The 21940-nt window shown below is 33.8% G+C and overlaps 1 protein-coding gene across 1 annotated transcript in view; it reads right to left on the bottom strand.

Annotated features, from left to right (window-relative positions):
- Dmd (dystrophin) overlaps positions 1-21940 on the bottom strand; it is a 1916788-nt gene that overhangs the window by 1380417 nt on the left and 514431 nt on the right. The window contains exons 10-11 of the mRNA XM_048336444.1: positions 14653-14841; positions 12835-13016 (exon numbers count right to left, since the gene is read on the bottom strand). Of these exons, the coding sequence (XP_048192401.1) occupies positions 12835-13016; positions 14653-14841 (371 nt within the window). The remainder of the gene's footprint in view (positions 1-12834; positions 13017-14652; positions 14842-21940) is intronic.

Raw genomic sequence — 21940 nt, 5'->3', positions numbered from 1 at the left:
CATTATTCAACAATTTAAACATGCATGATACATAATCAATGAGAATATTAAAAACATTAGATTGCACCATTTACTGACCTTTAACATTTTAGAGGCACAGTTACCTAGAATCACATTGAGTTCTACATTCTATGAGAATGAACTTTCATTTATCAGACTAAAAGTAGACATTTTCTTTTTATGGGTAACAGAGATGAAGTGTCCATTAACTAAAAGAAAAATATGGACATTGCTGTTTAAAGCTCTTACACAATGAATACCATTCCAGTCCAGATATATACATTTCTCACTTTATTGTCTTCCTCTATGTGTTGAGAACTGAACAGATAACAAAATTTCATAAAAATTTGTTACAGTAACATTTCTCGTTTTTCCTGCTCAACTTGATACTGTTATACTAAAATGATCTCACATTTCATATATAGATTTTTTTAAATCTTGCATTATTTTCAGTTGAAGCACAGTTTCAAATATAGTACATATTTGTTAGTATTTAGGAAGAATTCCATTTTAAAATAATATGTATGTATTTATATATAACATATATTTATATAATATATTCCATTTTAAAGTAATATATGTATTTATATAATACATAATATGTAAATGCATGCATATATTTATTTAAACTATGAACAGGTAGTCCAATAAGCAAGTATTCACTAAATTCCATATTAATAAAGGTAACTCCTGTTTTTTCTTCCTGACTTTGCTGGGGTTCAGCTTTGGCCTTGAGGGGGAAGGGCATTGGAGAGCACTTCTGAGACCCCGCCCTTCCCCCAGCCCTGGGGGAATGCGGAAGCAGGCCACAATTCTCTGGGTCAGGAACCAGAAGAACTGGCTTTGCAACCAGCCCCGCAACTTTCTCACCAGCCCATGTGCCCCCCATTCTCGCGGGCTTTTCGCCCCTGGGGTGGTGCTAAGCAAGTGACATCAGTTCATGAGGGGGTCCTATGACAAGCTCGCCAGCCTATCGCCAGCTCTCAGATCGAGACCACCCCTTCTCTCGTCGCCACCTACTATATCAACTGCTAGCCACTCCCTTATTAAATCAGATTTGCTTTTGAAGCGTCTTCGAGGTCCGCGAATGCCTGGCTTTCTTCACGGGTAAGGAGGGAGGTAAAGCGATCTTGTATGGCCGCGTGCACCTGAGGTCTTTCCTGAGCCCCTCACTCCACTCTGGCCTTACCTGTGGGTCAGGTGACCAGGGGAGAGGGTGAGAAAGGGAGCGATTAGAGTAGAGTAGAGCCTGAAACCACGCACCAGGGGAGGCAACCCAAGCCTGGCAGGACTTCATGAAGTCTGAGCCTTTTTCTCATGGCAAGCACTCTAGGACTTGAATCACTCTAGGACAGTGTCACTTCTGGCCTGCATAATTTATTATAGAGAGGATTCTCACAGTTTCCTGCCTGGGCTAGCTTCAAACCATGATCCTCAGATCTCAGCTTCCTGAGTAGCTAGAATTACAAGCGTGAGCTATACCAACGCTCATCTGGAAATTCCTATTTGTAAGGAATAAAAAACAAAACTTATCCTCAGGTTCACATAGATTAGAGACTATTACAGCATAGATATATTAACGGCTATAATTTACAAAAGAATTCAGTGTAACTACATTTAGATAAGTTTCAAAGTGTGCATAAGGCAAAGGCTACAAGAATGAAACTTCTAACAGGAAAATGAACTTGTGGATAGGAAAACTCTAGAAGAAAAGATGATGATCACATGGTTGGAACTCATGAAGTGTTTAACTTTATATTGCTTTTCCTTGGATTACAGGGACAATTACTTTTAGTATAGCATTCAAAATCTTTTTGACTTTTCCAAGATTGTTTCTTAAATATCCCAAGCAATGAAATTGGTCCTTATTGATTTCTATATTGGGGGCTATAGGAAATAAATTAACAGGTAATAAAGTTTCTATGCTTTCTTTCAACAAGGCCTCTGAGGATAAGAGTATCAATAAGTATGGGTAAATTACAGGCTAGAGCCCTGTGGTTAAGCAGCAAGAAGTAGCCCATGGCCAGGCTGGGCCAGAGGAAGAAACAAATGTTAGGGGATATTGTCAAAAAGTCACATTAGGACCCTTTACAACATGAAACTCTTTCACAAACATTGTAGAAGGGGTAACTTCAGACATATGTTTGTTTGTGAGATATTAAAGGATCATATTTGGTCACTGTTATTACCAACGGAGGTAGATAATACTGTTATTTTATTAGTAAAGACACTGTTAGCTTGAAAGGTGAAAGAACATGCCAAAAATGACCTGTGAAATCAGCATACAAATTGTAAGCTCTTTGAGACGCAAGTTTATTGTCTTAACATTGAACTAATGGATGCTGTCTGGAAAAGTTTGTGTCATATGAATTTGCTGATATTTCAGCTTTTTCAATCCATGAAAATTACTGCTTTGAAAATGATCAAAAATATGATTAAATTAAGAAGTTTCACATTTCCAGATAACATTCTAAATAAAAAAAATGTGGACAATAAAATGTGAAATTGACTGAATAAATATGTCACCCACATACAAGAAAAGTTTGATTTCATATTTTATTTTCTCAGATGTTTATTTAGAAAGAAAAATACAAGCAAAAGTAGCCTGGAAGGTAAGCCTTGTAAGGGGCTACAGTAATTACTTCTATCTGCCATTCCATTTATTGGATAAGACCTAGTTAAAGTAAAAATAATAAAAAGAATACTGTTTGGTTTTTTTTTACCTTTTAACAAAGCAGTTTATTAGTACATCTTTAAAAAAAAAACACCCTTTATTTTCAAGGTGATGTACAGAGGAGTTAAAGTTACATACATAAGGCAGTGAGTACATTTCTTGTCAAACTTGTTACGTCCTCCCTCATTTATCTCCAATCTTCCCTCCTCCCCAATCCCCCCACCCCTCAAAGTTGTACATTTGGTTTACTATATATTGTCTTGTAAGTATTGTTGTTGCATCGGTACTCCTTTTACCCTTTGTCTAACTTTTACTAGAGATTTGTCTCTTATTCCACATCCTACCAAGGAATCATTAAATTTACTATATTGTTTACCTTACTAGAATATAGTAAGGCAATTATTGTTTAACTGAATATGTCCAATAGAAATCCCTACAATTATGTGAATATACCATATCTACATGTTCCAATAGGTTAACCCTAGCAATTGAGCACGTGAAAAATGGTTAATATGACATAGAATTCAGTGTTTAACTATATTTAATTAACATCATTTTACTTTAACTGCCTTTGGCTAGTTGCTGCAATATGGGATAAGTGTAGTTCTAAACTAGCAGGTATTTACATGATAAAAGCACAACGGTAATGCAAAAGGAATGGTATCCTGAGCCTAGAAACCTAATAATATGAATAAACATTTTTCAAATTTTTCATGGTCTAGACAAATTTATAAATAGCAAATGTTACATGGTTTCATTAAGCATATATTTTATAGCCTTAGCAGCATGTATTTATAGGAATTAATTATGAGTATTGATAAAATATTACCAGATAAATGGACTAAACTAATAAACATATCAATGTAGAAACTATAAATCTAGGAGATTTGCAGTTAAAAATTAGTAGGAAGGCATAGCTATGTAGTGAAACAGGTTCTTGGACACAGCTTCCTAGAATTCACAATTAAGTTGTTTTATATAATTCCCAAATAAGAAATCTAACTAATGAAAGAAGTTAAAATATTGTATCTATATTAGAAAAGAACAACAAGTGATGCTCAATTAACATGTCTTACAAAGTCAGAATTTAATTTGGTAGTAAAACCTTTATAATTTGACTTAAATGTGGCTACCATTATTAGAGACATTGAATTTTTAGTGGGCTTTTACTTTCAAATATATGCCATTTTATAGCTAAGATCACACTGAGGAGAGTTAAAATTTATTTATTTACTTATTAAAATGTTGCTTGATAGTCTTAGCAAAATGGTTGCAATGGATAGATGAAGCATTTCAATTTTAGCTGAATAATTGCTTACATGCAACTAGATACTTCCAGAATACCCCAATATGAAAAACATGACTTTGCTTTACACTGATTTTACATAACATATTAACTAAGTGAATTTTCAGTCTAGTTTTTATGCAAATTATCACAAAGAAGTGAATATGAGAAATGAATGTGACACAAGATATAATGTATTGATTATAATCACTGAGAGATCTATTCAAACTGATGTTCCTGCCACATACTTAAAGATTCAATCACAATTTATAGAAATTGAGCACAGACATTGATACTTTTTGAAACTCTTCAGCCAGTAATTATAATGTACAAGAAAATGACTGTGCTGATTTTCAGCAATCATTTTCACCTAAGTCCTTGGTTAATCTCAAGAGGCAAATGTTTGGATAGTACAGTCTAGTCATCCTGGAATATCAGAATGAATATGAAGATGATGTATGGAGATAACATGAAGACAGAAAGCTTGTGCTACCTAATAATTGCTTTAGTTATTTCTTTATAAACTAATTATAGAAATCATAGTCTGTAAAATAGCAAATTTGACCTTGTAATTTTGAGACTTTTAAATATAATTTTACTATGCATGACATTCATATGAATGACAAATATGTCAGAGAAAAAGAGACATTGAGATAGGTTTTACTGATGCAAGATATTATATTAGCCCAATTTATATCTTGAGATAGTGTGGGAGTGGGATACTGCCTGTGCTGTAGTTAATTTGTTATGGATGACATTTTTTTGTTAGTCCTGGGCTTTGTATTCAGGGCCTAGACTCTGTCTCTGAGCCTATCTTTCCTCAAGGCTAGTGCTCTTCCACTTGAGCCACAGCACTGCTTATGGCTTTTTCTGTGTATGTGGTAATGAGGAATCAAACCCAGAGTTTCATGCATGCTAGGCAAGCACTCTACCACTAAGCCACATTCCCAACCAACAGATGACTTTTATATAGACTTCTCATTTCATTTATGGCACTGATTATACGTATCCAAAAAAAAAAAAAACCAGAAGAATTAAGAAGATCGTTTGGTGGGATTTTATAAAAAGATTGTCATTAATACATAATTTTACATGTACTTCTTACTGAAATGCAAATTACAGTTGCTACTGTCAAGAAGATTGTTCTCAGCATGAAGTTTACTTTAATGATACAGAGCATAATAAATTTCAAGGACCATTTTTCCTCAAACATAGAGTGACAATGTAAAATGAATGACCAGATATTTTAAATATTTATGATATATCATTAAATGGACAACTCAGAAAACATGATATATTCTAGTTCAAAAAGGCAAACATTGCTTTGAATTAGGAGAAAAGTATTGAACTTTTAAGAGAAAAGTTTTAGTAATAAATTCAGAAATGTGTGAAGAGGTTTTAAAGATTTCCTGACAGCAATCTTTAATATTGTTCATTTCCCAAGGTTTGTAACATTTATCAAAGTTCCTTGAATGTCTCATGAAATACATGCTAAAATCTAGAATCTTAATAGAAGCAATGTCCTTGAGTCACATAAGACTTTAACCATCCCTGTTCTCTTTATTCTGTCAGCTTTATGCAGTACACTGGCACTCCATGACAACCTATTGCCATGCTGAAGTTTCGAATGAGTGCATTTTGTCTTCTTTTCCCAGTCAGTGGATTCTCTTCCCTCCAAGGTATTCTTTACAAGACCCAGGGGCAATGACTAGCACTGGATAGTGTCTTGTGTCTAGCAGTGGCTATACTAATATAGGAGTTTCCACTGGGGAATGAAGCAAAACAAGGTTCCAACAGACTCATATGATTATTTTTTTTCTAAAGTTAATGTGTCCTTCATCTGCCTAAAGCACCACCTGTCCTACAAATGGACACCTTGGACCATGGGAAACAATAAGAACAGGTCATTTATGCTTTTCAAAGATTTCTGCTAATTATGATTGTTATGATTAAACTATACCCTACAACCAGATCAGGAAACCAGAGTTTTTACAGGACAATCTCACAACAAATATTTTAAAATACACACAATGTATCCCTTCTGGAAAATAGAAATGAAAGGAAATTTTTTACTTTCCCATAAATTAGACATGTATTATTATCTATTTGACCACATAATAGAATGGGATAAAAGCATTGCTTTTTATATAAAGAATGACATGAGAAAAACAAAAACGTGTTATTGTTTTCATATTCTTGATCTATTTTATTCCTCCTCTTCATATTGCTTGGTAACAATTTAATTAACATTCCTCAACTATCCAGAACAAGATTAAATTCTGAAATGTACAGAAATTCATTTGCATTTTGAAACATAAACTCAAAGTATTATCAGTATCATAATGAAGAAGCTATATGGCTGGATGAAAAGATTCCTGTGATAAATATATTAGGGCAAGGCTCCATTCAATCTCCCTGATTGAATACTTACAAAGTGAATGAGGAAACTTACAGATGTCACCACAATCCAATGACAAGTATTAAGATCTAGTGATTAGAAGAATGTTTAAATTCTCTCCAATAAGAATGGTGATGTAGACACTCTGAGATCATATTCATCTAGATAGCAATGAAAGCCAAGACTCAGATTCAATCATTTTGCCACTAGTATTATCTGGTAAACTACCTGGTATAAACAGACACAAAATACATAATTAAGGAATTCCTTAAGTGTAAGTTAATTGTCAATCGAGCATAAGAAGAAATAGATGAAAGTCTAAACATTTTCCCACTCAGAAATATTAAAACTAACATCATAAAAGTGTCAGCTCCTACGCTACTCATATGGCTCAGATGGCAAAGTGCCTACCTAGGAAACAAAAGGCCCGGAGTTAAAAAATAACCCAGGTGCCAGTAGCTCATGCCCATAATTCTAGCTACTCAGAAGGCAAAGATCCGAGGATCATGGTTCCAAGGCAGGCCTTGCAGGAAAGTTCATGAGATTTTTATCTAGAATAAACTACTCAAAAGAGCCAGAAGGGGGCTGGGAATATGGCCAAGTGGCAAGAGTGCTTGCCTCAAATACATGAAGCCCTAAGTTCGATTCCTCAGCACCACATATACAGAAAAGGCCAGAAGTGGTGCTGTGGCTCAAGTTGGCAGAGTGCTAGCCTTGAGCAAAAAGAAGCCAGAGACAGTGTTCAGGTCCTGAGTTCAAGCCCCAGGACTGGTCAAAAAAAAAAAAAAAGCCAGAAGTAGCACTGTGGCTTAAGTGTTAGAGCTCTAGCCCTGAGCAAACAAAGCTCAAAGACCGCACCCACTCCCAGAGTATCCAGGCCCAGGATAGGCAAAAACAAACAAACAAACAAACCAAAACAGTATCACCAAAAAAAAAAAGGTCATTGTCTATTGGGTCTGTTTTTGTCAAGACAGTCTATTAATCCTTTGAATATATTTTAGTTAATCAACCAGTATGCAATTATTTTAACTTTGATTAGATGGACTTACTATTTTTCCATCAAATCTAGCTTGCTCCTGCCTCAGGGCCTTTCCATTTGTTTGTTATCATTGTCTGAGCTATCTGCAAGCCATGGCATATTCTCTCCCTTTGTTTAGACAGTTTAAATATCATCCTATCAGAAAGGCCTTCCCAGACTCACAATAACACATGTAAGGATCCTTTCTTTAACATCATTCTGCAATTTCTTTTTCTTTATATCATCAGATGCCATCACACCATTCTTTTCACATCATATACATACTTTTACTTGTCTGTCTACTGGAACTGAACTATAAGGCCAAGGTCAAGATGAAAGGGAATCTGCTTTTCTCAGTACTAAGAGCAGTACGGCGAATGTAGTAGATAATAGATGTCAGTTGGATGGATGAATGCACAAGAAACCTAATTTAACAATTATCATTGTTTATCTTAATATGAGAAGCATTGTTTCCAAAAATGCTATTCTCTCTTTTCTATAACTTCTAGGTACTTGACTTTCCCATTTGTAATTTAAGCTGTAAGAGTCAAAATAGTTTATATTAGCAGAATAAGGACTATCCACACTTAGTAAAATGTTTTCATTATTTTAAGAAAAACTACAGTCATAGCCAAATGTAGCTTGAACAAATGTGCCATTTTATCACAGGTTAATAACTGCAAGTTTGCAGGCAACAATTAGTTGTCAATACTGAGATAGGTAGATAGATAGAAGAAAAGAAAGAAAGAAAGAAAGAAAGAAAGAAAGAAAGAAAGAAAGAAAGAAAGAAAGAAAGAAAGAAAGAAAGAAAGAAAGATTATAGTGTTTCTGTGGTTTGAACTCAGTGCCTCTTGCATTTTCTACCTGGGATCACTTTGAAACAAGATTGGCCAAATCTCAGCCTCCTGGATAGCTAGAATTTAAGATGTTAGCTACTGGCACTTCTATTTCATATATTTGTTTCAGAATTTTGTTACTGTAGTAATCACCATTGAATAATAATATTGACATTTAAGATTTGAATAAAACATCGCATGGACAATTTTTGAGCTTCTGGACATTTAAAATAGTTGTTCCAAATTAATTAATAGACACAATAAGGATGAAAAATATGTAAGTGAAGATTGAGAAAGGAGTATGGCTGCACATTATTATATATTTATTTCAGGTAGATCAGTGCTTTGCCAACTTAAATATACTTAGTAACCAATCAACTGGAATTTTGTTAAATTGTAGATTCTCGTTGTTTAAATCCAACTGACAGAGATTCTGCATTTTTAACAAGTTAACTAGTTATGCTGATGCTTCCACTCTAAAACCCCTTTGAAATTCAAGCGCTTACCACTTCAACATATTAAAGTAAAATAAATTAATGATTTACCAACGTATAATGCAAAATTGCAAGTAGGAGTTTGAGATTGTACAATGTTCTGTGCACTGTTGTTGCAAACAAATCTAGCTCAACCACTCTGGAGAGCAGTCTGCAGTTTCCTCAAAAAACTAAACATACACTTCCCTAAGACTCAGCCAAACTCCTCCTTGGCATCTACCTTGAACATCATGAGCCAGGACATGATAAGGACACTGGCACATCCATGTTCATTGCTACACTATTCACAATAGCCAAGATAAGAAAACAGTCTAGATGCCCCACAACAGATGAGTGGATCAAAAAATGTAGTATCTATACACAATGGAATCTTATACAGCCAATAGAAAGAATAAAATTACATCATTTGCAAAGTAACGGATGGAAGTAGTGAGGTAATCCAACGTCAGGGAGACAAAGAGCGCATGTTCTCTCTGATATGTGGAAATTTGATCTAAAATGCACTGCAATATGACAAAATTATACTGTATTCTAGATATTCATACACAGTGAGACAAAAAGAGGATACTTGAGGAGAGAAACCCAAAAGTACAATGCCAAAGTACCTCTACATATTTATATAAAATAATGTTCATTCTTAAATAAACTCCAAGATATGGAAACAAGAGACTTCTTTTCTTTCTCTTTTTTCAGTTTTTGATAATTCTGTCATTTTTATTTTAAGTATGGTGTATTCAAGAGTACATCTTTGGAAGGGTTGGGGGAAAGGTACAGGATTCAGGGCAAAAGGTTGAAAAAGTGCAGCAGTGATGAAAGTGAACTATACAACTTGTGGGTAGAGATGGGAGGGAGGCACTGGGAGAGAGTGAGGGAACAGAAGACACTGTATGAAAGGAAATGTACTCATTCCCTGACTCATTTAATTGTAATCTCTCTGTACATCACCTCTATAATAACAATAAAATAAATTAATTTAAAAAATGTTCCATGCAAATATTCAATTTAAACTTTGGAACAACCTAAAGAATTTAATTAAATTCTTCACTCATTCATTCATATATTCACATATGCAAAGTACTAGTCACTTTACTTGAGATAAAACAACCCATCCATTTGGCTAGCACCCTTTTTAGCACCCCTATTCATTATCGTATATTATCATATTTCATATTAGAAAAGACAGGATTTCAGGGGAATAAGATGAAGCAGATATATTACACATTTTTTTTGTCTAGTCAAAATGTGGTTGGCAGTTCACTATGATTTTCCATGTTATGGCTTTTTTTCACTCAGATACTATTTATATCTCTGCTCCTGCTGATGTAAACCAGAACATAACTTCACTTGGCCTCTTTTCTGATTTTCTTTCATTTTCTCCCTTATCACCACAAAGGTTTTACTTTCCCCCTTCATGTCCTAACTACAATTATCAGAGAAGTTGATGGAACTTGCTGTGCTTATCTTTGTGAGTCCTTGTAGAAATGTCAGTAAATCTCTTTTTCTCTCTGCAGGTTGCATTTTTCAATCAAATTAATTAGTTTATTCATAGAAAAGCAAATCGTCTGTTGTCCCAAAGCAGTGATCTTCTTGTACTTGTACAGTTGGAAATTGTAACTTTTGCTTTTTCTCCCCTTACCTACCACCAACCCCTTGGTAATATATAGTATAAAACAAGACAAATTTATTTAGCTTATTTCCAATTCATCAGTCTATGTGCTGGAATTATTTTATTTAAATGTAGTTCCCTTATTTTAACTTCCACATGTTAGAGATTTATTAATAATTTTACCAAAGTCAAATTAGTGGTGGTAAATAATTGTATGGCTACATGTAGATAAACTTCTTTGTGTATGTGTGCTGAGACTGGAAATTGAACTCAGGGCCTTATACTCTTTCTCAGCTTCCTTGCTTATGGACTTGTGGCTTGGACTCTACCCTTTAAGCCAGTCCATCACTTTGTCATTTTGCTAATTAATTGAAGATTGAACCTTAAAGGCTTTTCTACTGGGACTAGCTTCAAACCATGATGCTCTAGGTCTTGGCTTCCTGAGTAGGTAGGCTTACAAAGCCTAAATCACTGGTACTTGGCTTCTTAATGTGTAACTATTGAAACTGTATAAGATGTTATGTTAAAAGCTAAAAGGTTGGGCTGGGAATGTGGCCTAGTGGCAAGAGTGCTTACCTAGTATACATGAAGCCCTGGGTTCAATTCCCCAGTGCCACATATATAGAAAATGGCCAGACGTGGCGCTGTGGGTCAAGTGGCAGAGTGCTAGTTTTGAGCAAAAAGAAGCCAGGGACAGTGCTCAGGCCCTGAGTCCAAGGCCCAGGACTGGCCAAAAAAAAAAAAAAAAGCTAAAAGTTTTCCCCAGACTTCTTAAAAAAATCATTTTTAAACCTGCAATACAAACAGAAGTCCTCAAACATCCCCTCAGGACAAAGTAATTATATGCTAATCTTGGATAAGTGGTAATATTGTGATTTTAGGCTTTCATATTCCAATGGTATGGGAGTGAGGAAATTATACATTTTTATGTATAGATACAGTTGTTATTGGTCATTTAATATTAGATAACAGGGGAATTTTTAAATAAACTTAAATATGTTATAGTAACAAACAAAGTCTCGGAATTGTAATTTCAGTTTGAATGTACATTTCTTGCAACTCATTTTAAGTTGGAATTAATTGATTAGTATGAATAGGTAATGGCAATTCATTGGTCCTACTGAGAAAAAGGAAATTCAGAAGATTGAAAAGTAGAGTATACAAAGGAAGACACAATGTGACTATGGGAAGAGTATTTTAAAAGGAGACTTAGAAAAATTTTTATGAGTTTACTCTAGTTAAGTTGCATAGACCAGAGCAAATGGAAGCTCTAGCTTACAGACTGCAGGCATCTGAGTACAACTAGGCAGCTCTGTATTGCATGATTCAAGATGATAAATGGATACAGTAAATAAGTTGTCCTGTGGGTATTGTGAAGAGAAAGACAAAGTCAATAGTTATAACTAGTACAACACTCACCTTTAGGATGAGTTTCAATCATCACAATGATGTCAACAGGAGAAAAATGTCATTATAGATAGACTAGTATCTTTTTTCATAAAGTTGTGAAAATTCTATCTTATATATACCTTACTTTTTCTTTGAAAAAATATGAGCTTAAAAATGTGTTATCTCGCTCCCTATTGTCACACTATAATTTAGTATGGGAATAGCAATCCTTTCAGCATATCTAATGAGCTCCTTTGGTTTTGGTTTAAAGCTTTTAATCTTCATAAATAATAGCTAAGTAAACTTACAGCATTTGTACAATTTCTTTAGTTTAATGTATTCAAAACCACAGTTGGCACTTCATTTTTTTTCATTTTAAAATAAATCTATCTTGTCTCAATAGGCTCTACATGAATACACACACCTAACAATATAAATCAAAGCTAACATATCTAGAATAATGAAATTTGCTTGTTACTTTTGTAAGAAATATGCTATATTCAGAAATATCTTAAAAGATCTTCTCTTGATAAAATTAATATACTCTCAAAATCACTCAAATCCAATTATATACTTGAATAAGGATGAACAAGCAAAGTTGAGAAACTTTATTCAAGACAATGTCCATTAGCTAATGAAAAACTCTTTAATATTTTTGAGGAATAGAAAGATTCCAGTCAATTAGTGCTAATATTGATTTTATGTATCATGTTTTTTATGCACACTTTCATGTTATCTACATTCATATTTTAATTCTTAAAGACTAGAAAATATTATGTATGACAAAATTATAGGAAATTATAAGATTACTTCTTCAGATAAAAATTTACTGACTTTCCATTTACAATTCAATAATTAAACTGAAATACAAAATGTTAATGACATTAATATCCCATGAAGAAAAGTTGCTTACATTACCAACAAACTTGGAATCCACAGTAAGCCATCCCATTGTACAAAAATAATGCTCATATTCTAAAACTTGGTACTTTGAGACAGTCTTAGTACACAGTTCAGGCTTCCCTTAAACTGACAATCCTTCTGCCCCAGTCTCTCACATAGTTAGTGTTGGAGGTGTATGCCACTCTGCCCATATAAATTTTCTGTTTTCATTAATTCAAAACAAACACTTACTTGCTTTGTTTTTCCATACTGGCCACCCTGAGGCATTCCCATCTGGAATTTAGGAGATTCATTTGTTCTTCTACTTCAGTTTCTTCATCTTCTGATAATTTTCCTGACCCAATTAGTTGACTTCCCAGTTGTAGAACATTACCAACCCGTCCCTGATGTGATGTTAAATCCATCATATATCCCTGACAGAAAAAAAAGTTCACAATTATAATCAATAACTTAGTTTAATCATTGTGAGCTACATTTTTATTTTTGCAGTCTTAAATATGCTGTGCATTTAAATATGCATTCTCTTTTTCTTAAATTTTTATTATCTTTTAAGTATTTGTTAAAAGAGGTGTCATATAATAAGGCAGTTTCTGAATACAATGCACCTTAAACAGTGTCTCACCTGTAAACAGTCTCACCCCCCTTCAACCCACCCCTTCCCTTACTTTTCTTAATTTTGTGGTATATACAACAAATTTTTGACTACATTCTCCCCTTCACTCATCTACTCATCTCTCCTTATTCACACCTCTTGTTTATCATCATTTCCTGGTGTTGATTTTGTTGGAATTTGAGATCTCCATAGAGTCTATTATACTTCAGCCAATACATTTGTAACCACTTGCATAAAGCTCAACATGATTATTATAGATTTATAGGTTCATTCTATCACTACAAATGAGAGAAAACATGCAACCTATATTTCTCTGGGTCTGACCTACTTTAATTAAAATTTTTTCAACTCTTTCTATTTCCTTACTAATGGTACAGTACCATTCTTTCCAATAGATGAACAAAATTCCATTATGTACATATACCACATTTTCTTGATCCAGTCTTTTTTTTTGAGGGGCATCTGGGCTGAATTCATAACTTTGTTACAGTGAATAGTAGTACTGCAATATACGTGGTTGTGCTGGTGGCTTTATTGCAACCTTGTTTGTGTTCTGTTGAATAAATGTCGGGGAGCGGAATTTCTGGGTAGTAGGGAAGCTCTAAGTTTAGATTTTTGTGGAACCTCCATACTGCTTTCCAGAGTGGTTGAACAAGCAAGCTTACATTTCCTTAGAGTTCCCCTTCAGCCACATCATCTTTAGCATTTGTTGTTTGTTTTCTTGATAGTGTCCATTCTAACTAGAGTGAAGTAGAATCCCAGTGTTGTTTTGACTGTATTTCCTTTATGGCCAGAGATGTTGATCATTTCTTCATGTGGCTATTAGCCATTTTTACTGTTTCTGAGAAGTCTCTATCACTAGCCCATTTATTAATTGAGTTGTTATTTCATTTAATTTTTCTTTCAGGAAACCATGTCATTCCAAACAGGATTTAAGTAAAATTATTATCGTAAGATGCATTCTGGAAAGGCAGACCCTAAGAGAAAGACTAGTAGAAGTGATGTTTAAGGAATAGATCCTAAGAAGATTTGCAGGAGAAAGGGGAAGTGGAGAATCAAGAAAGGAACAGAAAAAGGAAAGAACCTAAGCAAGGAGGTGATTTCAGGAAAGTATTTCCAATGTGGGTCCCGTAGCCGACCAAGGTATAATTATGAACTATGCTGTGGCTTATATCTAACACAAAGGAAAGAAACTGGGCTTTTGTATTCTTCCAGGAGTCCTTGACAACCTACATCCCAACACCTTGGAGGGTTGCTATCCAAAGAAGTACTTGAAATACTGGCTATTAATACCCCAAGCACATACTGTTGTTTCTATCTTAATATAAAAAGCAAATGTTCAAAATATAGGTACCTTGTGGAACGAGTGAAAAAATAAGAAAACTTGCCATTAAAATTAGATTAATTTCAGAAATTTTAATGTTCTTTTTTTTTACCTCATGAGTATGAAATTGTTCTTTGACTTCTTCTACATCATCTGAAATCCCTCCTTGGGCTTGCAGTGTGTCTTCTGCCGAAAGAAGCCATGAGAGTACCTCTTCTAAAGCTGTTTGGTAGCTGTCCAGGTTTACTTCAGTCTCTGTCAATGAACTGCCAAATGACTTGTCTTCAGGAGCTTCCAAATGCTGAACAATAAAATAAATTGGGTGTTATACAATTAGTGTCTTAGCAGACTATTTTAGTACATTAAGTGATAAATCAAATTAAATATTTAAAATGCTAGAAATGTCCACATGCATTAACAGAGACATGAACAGCAGACACATAGGATAGTGGGCCTGCATTTTAACATCTTCACAAAGACACAAAACAAATTCTCAAATGACGGTTAAAAAGGTAAAAATCTATACCAAATTAACATTTTATTAATGCTCTTCTAGATTGCTACTGGGTGAAACACTATATTGTCTCATTAGGTAGAATTTTATATGCTATGTAATCTCATACATAGGTAGCTTTCTCAGTTCATATTTACAATCATTTACATATGCATTATTGGAATTAAATTTACATATTCTTTCAATGGCTTTGAAGAAAATGTTTCTTCCCAAGAGGGTATAAGTAATAAAATATTTCCCAAAACTCTATAGATCACTAAAAATATCAGTGAGAAAGTAAGTGTGGGTTGATAGAGTGAAGCTAATAAAAAATACCTTTAAGGCAGGTCTTAATTTTCTAACAATATAATCACTTGTATAAATTAAACATGTATTACCAGAAGTGAATTATATGAATATCCAGATATTTTCTTAAGAGAAGTAAAATATGAGTCATTCTCTACCCAATGTAATTAAGAGGTTATTAAATGAGAATTCAAACTGTTTTCTTAGACTTTCTGGTAGGCTCATAAAACCAAGAACAACAAAAGATACAAGGCATTAATAACCCTAAAAAGAAACTGCAGGCTACCTGTGGGGGAAAAATTCTAGAAGGTTATGACAAAACGAATCTCACAAATCTTAATCTATTATCCAGCACAAAGATATATAAGAAGAAGCAAGGCATTTACTTGAAGAAACATTGTAAGAAAGGATTCCTTTGTAATTAGCAGTGTGCTTTCTATGCCCCCTCCTGAAGCCAAGCAAAAGAAACACAGTAGTCTTTACCACTCATTATCAACCTACAAACTTGGCATGTGTTGGCAGGTTCACCTTCTCTATAACCTGTACTATCTAGCAACAGGAGAAATCTTGAGGACAATCTACATGGTGCTTTAGAGTTAAGGCAATTATCAAGGAAAAACAGAGTAATTAAGAAAGTCTATATTAAGTTTCCTTTGCATCAAGGAAGTGATGGGTAAGTTTCTAGACTTCCGAATTCCTAAAGACAATATTCAAGGGGGATTTCATATTGAAGGAAGGTACACAGACAAACTTGCAATATATTTAAGCAGACAAAAAGTATTGTAGAAATATTGGATCCTTCTATATACTCCAAATATTATGAGCAAGCACGGAAACCTAACAGAGTTTTGCAAAAGAAACAAAGGACAGATGGATAAATGAAGAGATTTCATGATCTTGCTTAGAGAAAATCCAGTTTTTTATAGGTCTACAATGTTCATTTCCAGTCCAACACAATAATGTGCTTTCACTCACTGAGCTAGTAGTGCTCACTTTTCTCATCTGATAAATTTTCTTATCTTAAAATACTAGTATTATGAATTTTGCAACTATTAGATTCTTTTAGATGACAAAACACAGGGAGAATTTTTAGTGTGATCGTTTCGTCAAATGATAAATTCCTCTGCTGTTTATAGACAACTAGCAAAACTATGCTATCTTCATAAGTGAAAACATGCTTCTTCAAATATGTCAGTAAGACCTAAGTATCTGAAAAACTCAAAGACGAGATAATTTCTAGAGGTATTTAGGATTTGATCAAGTCCGGTTGCATATCTTTTTTGTCTATTCCTACATACTTATTAATAACAAGTAGCAGTGTAAGAATTAAAAAGGGAAGTTTCAAAAACTTATTCTGAGAAATGTACATAGGTAAAAACTTAATTTTGCATCTGTAACATATCCATTCACATGGAGCCCTGAGCTCAGAAGTCACCTCTGTTTCTTTACCCACTGTTATCATTTTTAAATTATTAATAATCTTGCCTTTATGTTTGGGTCTTATAAATGAAGTCCAAAATGAAATGAAGTATTAACATGAGTAAAGGAGATTGGTACACTATGTGTATCTCTATTTTGTATTGTAAATTAACAGGAGTAGAGAATTCTGGTGAATGTTCCTAAAATCTATAAGTAAAACATTTGAATGGTATGCAAGTTGTTACAAATGAGCTAACTGAAGTATAACAGACTCTGTGGAGAGCTCAAATAATATAATCTTTTATAAAGGCTAGATCAAAGCTCAACAAAACCAGTACCAGGAAATGGGTACATACATAAGGAGCATGAGGCCAAGAGGAAAAACAGTAGATGAGTGAAGAAGGCAAGGTGGAAATATGTAGTCAAGAATTCATTGTATATATCAAAAAATTAAGAAAAGTAAGGGAAGGGCTGGGAATATGGCCTAGTGGCAAGAGTGCTTGCCTCATATACATGAAGCCCTAGGTTCGATTCCCCAGCAATATATATAAAGAAAACAACCAGAAGTGGTGCTATGGCTCAAGAGGCAGAGTGCTAGCCTTGAGCAAAAAGAAGCCAGGGACAGTGCTCAGGCCCTGAGTCCAAGGCTCAGGACTGGCCAAAAAAAAAAAAAAAAAAAAAAAAGAAAAGAAAAAAAAGAAAAGTAAGTGAGGGAGGGGGTGGGTACAAGACGGGAGAGAATATTGAATGCATAACAATGACCAAGATGTGTTATATTCATAAGCTGGTTAAATGGTGCCTCCTTTGTACAACTACTTAAAGATAATTTAAAAACATTTATGATAGGAAGATCAATTCAACGTATAGAAAGGAGATGCTGATTATGTAATCTGCTGATTTTGTGTAGGGTAAACATTCACAACTTTTTGTACAATATAAAAATGCACAGTAAAAATCGTGCTAGTTCTCTGTTTCCAATTTTATTTGTTCAGTATAATGCTAAAAGAAAATCAGATTGCGGCAAGTTCCAAAAGACACCAGGGAACAAATTATTTTATATTAGTAATTATAACAAGCTTTTTCATACCTTATGAAAAAAAAGAGTTTTTGTTTCATTTTTAATTGGGACCCACAAATTATATAGTCAGGCCTGTATATATGTAAAAATCCACTCCGGACCATTGTGTGCTCTGTAGGTTATAGATTAGAAGAGATAGGAGATTTATTACATGCAGTAAAATGTGGCTGTTAACTCCAGGGATTTTAGAGGCTAATAGCTAGTGTTTGAATCTGGATTCTGACATGAAGTCCTCTTCCATGTGGAAGTTATTTATCATCATGGAAAGTATTGATTCACTTACATATAATATGACAACAATATTTACTTCCAAAATAAGATTACTCTAAGACCCCCAGAACGCCTAAGAACAAACATCAATTATTTTAGTCATCTCTTTCTGAAATCGAAACCTCAATCTGGAACCTACTTATGGGTTCTGAGAAAATTATTAAAAATATAATGTTCAAGCAATCTCCAAGTGATAATGTATTCAAGATGTTATTTAATTGACAAAATATTATATTCTACCATTAGGCCAATTTTATTAAAATATTATAATCTTTAGAAAACAATTTAAAAGTCATATCATACAAAAGGCATTCAAAGGACTATCTAAATTTCTTAAAGTAAAAATCAAAATGAATTTTTCTAAGGAGGTCCATATAAGCAAAACATTTCAAAGAAAGATTCTTAGAGCTAAATTCAAAGCTGCATAAAATTATATATACATCTCAATATTATTTATAACAATAAACTAAACCAGATAACATATTCAGTTGTATATATATATGTATATATGTATGTTTGCATACATAATAAGGTATAATATGATAAAAGTGTCCTCTGTGCTCAGAATAATTCTTTGTGTAGATCACTGGTTTTCATTTCAGTTGGTTGTGATCAGGAACATTTTTAAATTAAACAATATTTTTAAGTATCAATCATATTTTTCTAAATTTTAATTTTAATTTGACATAGTATATAAATGCATGTCTAAATGCATATATATGTATATTTATTCTTCTTTAAGAACAACTTTATGTGCAGTTCATGAAATGTAATTGGAAATGATTTCCAGTGAAATAAAACTCATAAAGGAAAAATTATTCTTGAATTTCACCACTACATATTTTAATAAACCTATTAGAATTAAAACAGTACCAAAATCATCTCTTACAGAGGATTTGGAAGTATAATTACTTAGAAAAGTTTATACTTCCTATTTCAGTTCCCTAATTATGCTTTTATCATCATAGAATTTCATATCTAACTTGTGAATAATTTCTATAAGTCATAGAATCAAAGCAAGTTTTCTAGGAACCATGATCTCTCATTTTATGGGGGAATCTCTGCACAAAAACATTGAAACCAATAATTTTCTAAATAGAGATACCACTATCACATATTGGAACGCTTATTTATCTAATGTTCAATTCTATTTGAAATTTTATATTTACTAGCATAGGTTATGTTTCTCTACATTTCAATGGGCAAATATTAATGAGAAAAGCATAATAACGAATAAATGAAGTAGGATTCATTGTTTTAAAGAACACTGAAACTAAAATTTATTCAACATTATCCATACAAACATTTTTAAGGGTGTCTTTTTGTGTGATAAAGGAGGAGGTGTTGTCATCTATGTTCCTTGAAGATATAAGTCACACATAAAGGAGGAGAGGGAAAAGTCAAAACTATTAGAGGAAACTAATGACTACCCATTTTTCTAATGCATTGTCCAAGATAACCTCAGGAAACTCTTTTAGTGACAATTTCTAAGCATAAAAATTTCCAGTATTATTTCCATTGCATCCTAATAAAAGGCAAAGCTACATCTTTGACTCCACGCATAAACATTTTTTAAAACCCAGTTTACTATGTGTCATATTTTAGGTAAGTTATTCAAAATCTCTGTCTCTATTTCTTCATCTGGAAAATGAGGACTATAAAAATATATGAAACTTTTCTAGAAACTAGGAATCCAGGGAACATTCCTGAATATAATAAAGGCTCTGAATGAAAAACCTACAGCTAGCATTATACTTAATGGTGAAGAGTTACAGTGATTTCCTTTAAAATCAGGAGCAAGAAAAGTATGTCCTCTCTCTCTGCTCTTCTTCAACATAGTACTAGAATTCCTAGCCAGAGCACTTAGGCAAGGGGCAAATATAAAAGGGGTCCAAATAAGGAAAATTGAAGTAAATCTCTCTGCAGATGATATGATCCTGTATTTAAAGAGCCCCATAAACTCTACTCCCAAGTTACTTGAGCTGATCCAAAACTGCCAAAGTAGCAGGATATAAAATAAATCCTCAAAAATCAATGGCTTTTCTGTATGCCAACAATGTGAGCAGCCAGGCTGAAATCAGGAAAGCAACTCCTTTCGCAATAGTCTCAAAAAAAACTTAGGAATAACCTTAACCAAAGAAATGAAAGACTTCTACAATGAAAACTTTAAAAAGATGAAAAAGGAAATCAAAGCGGAACTAAGGAAATGGAAAAAAAGGAAAAACTTCCCATGTTCCAGGATTGGGAGGGTTAACATCATGAAAATGGCAATAATGCCAAAGGCTATCTAGAAATCAATGCAAAGACCATCAATATCCCAACACCACTCTTTAATGAAATAGAGGAAGCAATCCAAAAATTGATATGAAACAATAAAAGATCCCAAATAGCAAAATCAATCCTAAGAATGAAGAACAGTGCTGGAGGAATATCAATACCAAACTTCAAACTCTATTACAAAGCTATAGTAATAAAAACAGCTTGGTATTGGCACATGAACAGGCCTGAGGTTCATTGAATAGAACTGAAGACTAGAAATGAACCCACAGACCTATGTCTACTTAATCTTTGATAAGAGAGCCAAAAAAATAGGATGGACGAAAGACAGCTTCTTCAACAAATGGTACTGTAACAAACTAAAGCTTGATCCTTATATATCACCTTGCATCAGAATCAATTCCAAATGGATCAAAGACCTCGAAGTAAAATCAGATACCCTGAAAATATTGCAGAAAGAAATAGAAGAAATACTTGGGCTCCTTGGCACAGGTCAAAACTTTCTTAATAAAGACCCAGAAACACAGCAAATCAAGGAAAGTTTGGACAAACGGGATTGCATCAAGCTGCAGAGCTTTTGCACTGCAAAGAATATAGCTTGCAAGATAAATAGAAAGCCCTCAGACTGGAAAAGATCTTCACTGGCCATATAACAGACAAAACACTCACATCTAAAACACACTTAGAACTCAAGAAATTAAGTTCCCTCAAAACAAATCCTCAAAGAAACAACTTCCCCCTTCTTAAGTGGGCTAAACACTTAAAGAGAGACTTCTTTGAAGAAGAAATGAGAATGGCCAAGAGGCATTTGAAGAAGTGCTGAACATCACTGGCCATAAAAGAAATGAAAATCAAAACAACATTGAGATCCCATCTCATCCCAGTAAGAATGTCCACTCTCAAAAAAAAAAAAAACAAAAAAAAACAACCCTAATAACAACAGATATTGTTAGGGATGTGGCCAGAGGAGAACCCTACTACACTGTTGGTGGGAGTGTGAACTTGTTCAACCACTCTGAAAAGCAATATGGAGGTTCCTCAAAAGGCCAAATATAGAGCTCTCCTATGACCCAGAAACCCCACTTTTGGGCATTTACCCAAAGGACCACAAGCAAGATCACACTAAAGCTACCAACACAACTGTGTTTATCGCAGCACAATTTACCATGGCTAAAATATGGAATCCCCCCAGATGTACCTCAGTAGATGAATGGATCAAGAAAATGTGCTACATATACACAGTGGAATTCTATGCTTCTATCAGAAAGAATGATATTGCCCCATTCATAAGGAAATGGAAAAACTTGAAAAAAAAATCATACTAAATGAAGTGAGCCAGACACAGAGAAACAGAGATTCTATGGTTTCCCTCATTGGTAATAATTAGCACATGCCTAGTATAGTCCTAGCACAAGATCACAATAGCTCAATAGCTATGTACATATGAACAAATAAGATGAAGCTAAGTGAAATGAAATCCACATTTTGGAAATAAGTAGTTTATCTTTGTTGTTTATATTTTGAACACACCATGTGAAATGATTCTTTTCTCTTTTG

This window comes from Perognathus longimembris, chromosome 28 (assembly GCF_023159225.1).
Source record: "Perognathus longimembris pacificus isolate PPM17 chromosome 28, ASM2315922v1, whole genome shotgun sequence".
Taxonomy (NCBI): Eukaryota; Metazoa; Chordata; class Mammalia; order Rodentia; family Heteromyidae; genus Perognathus; species Perognathus longimembris.
This window is presented reverse-complemented; position numbering and strand designations above follow the sequence as displayed.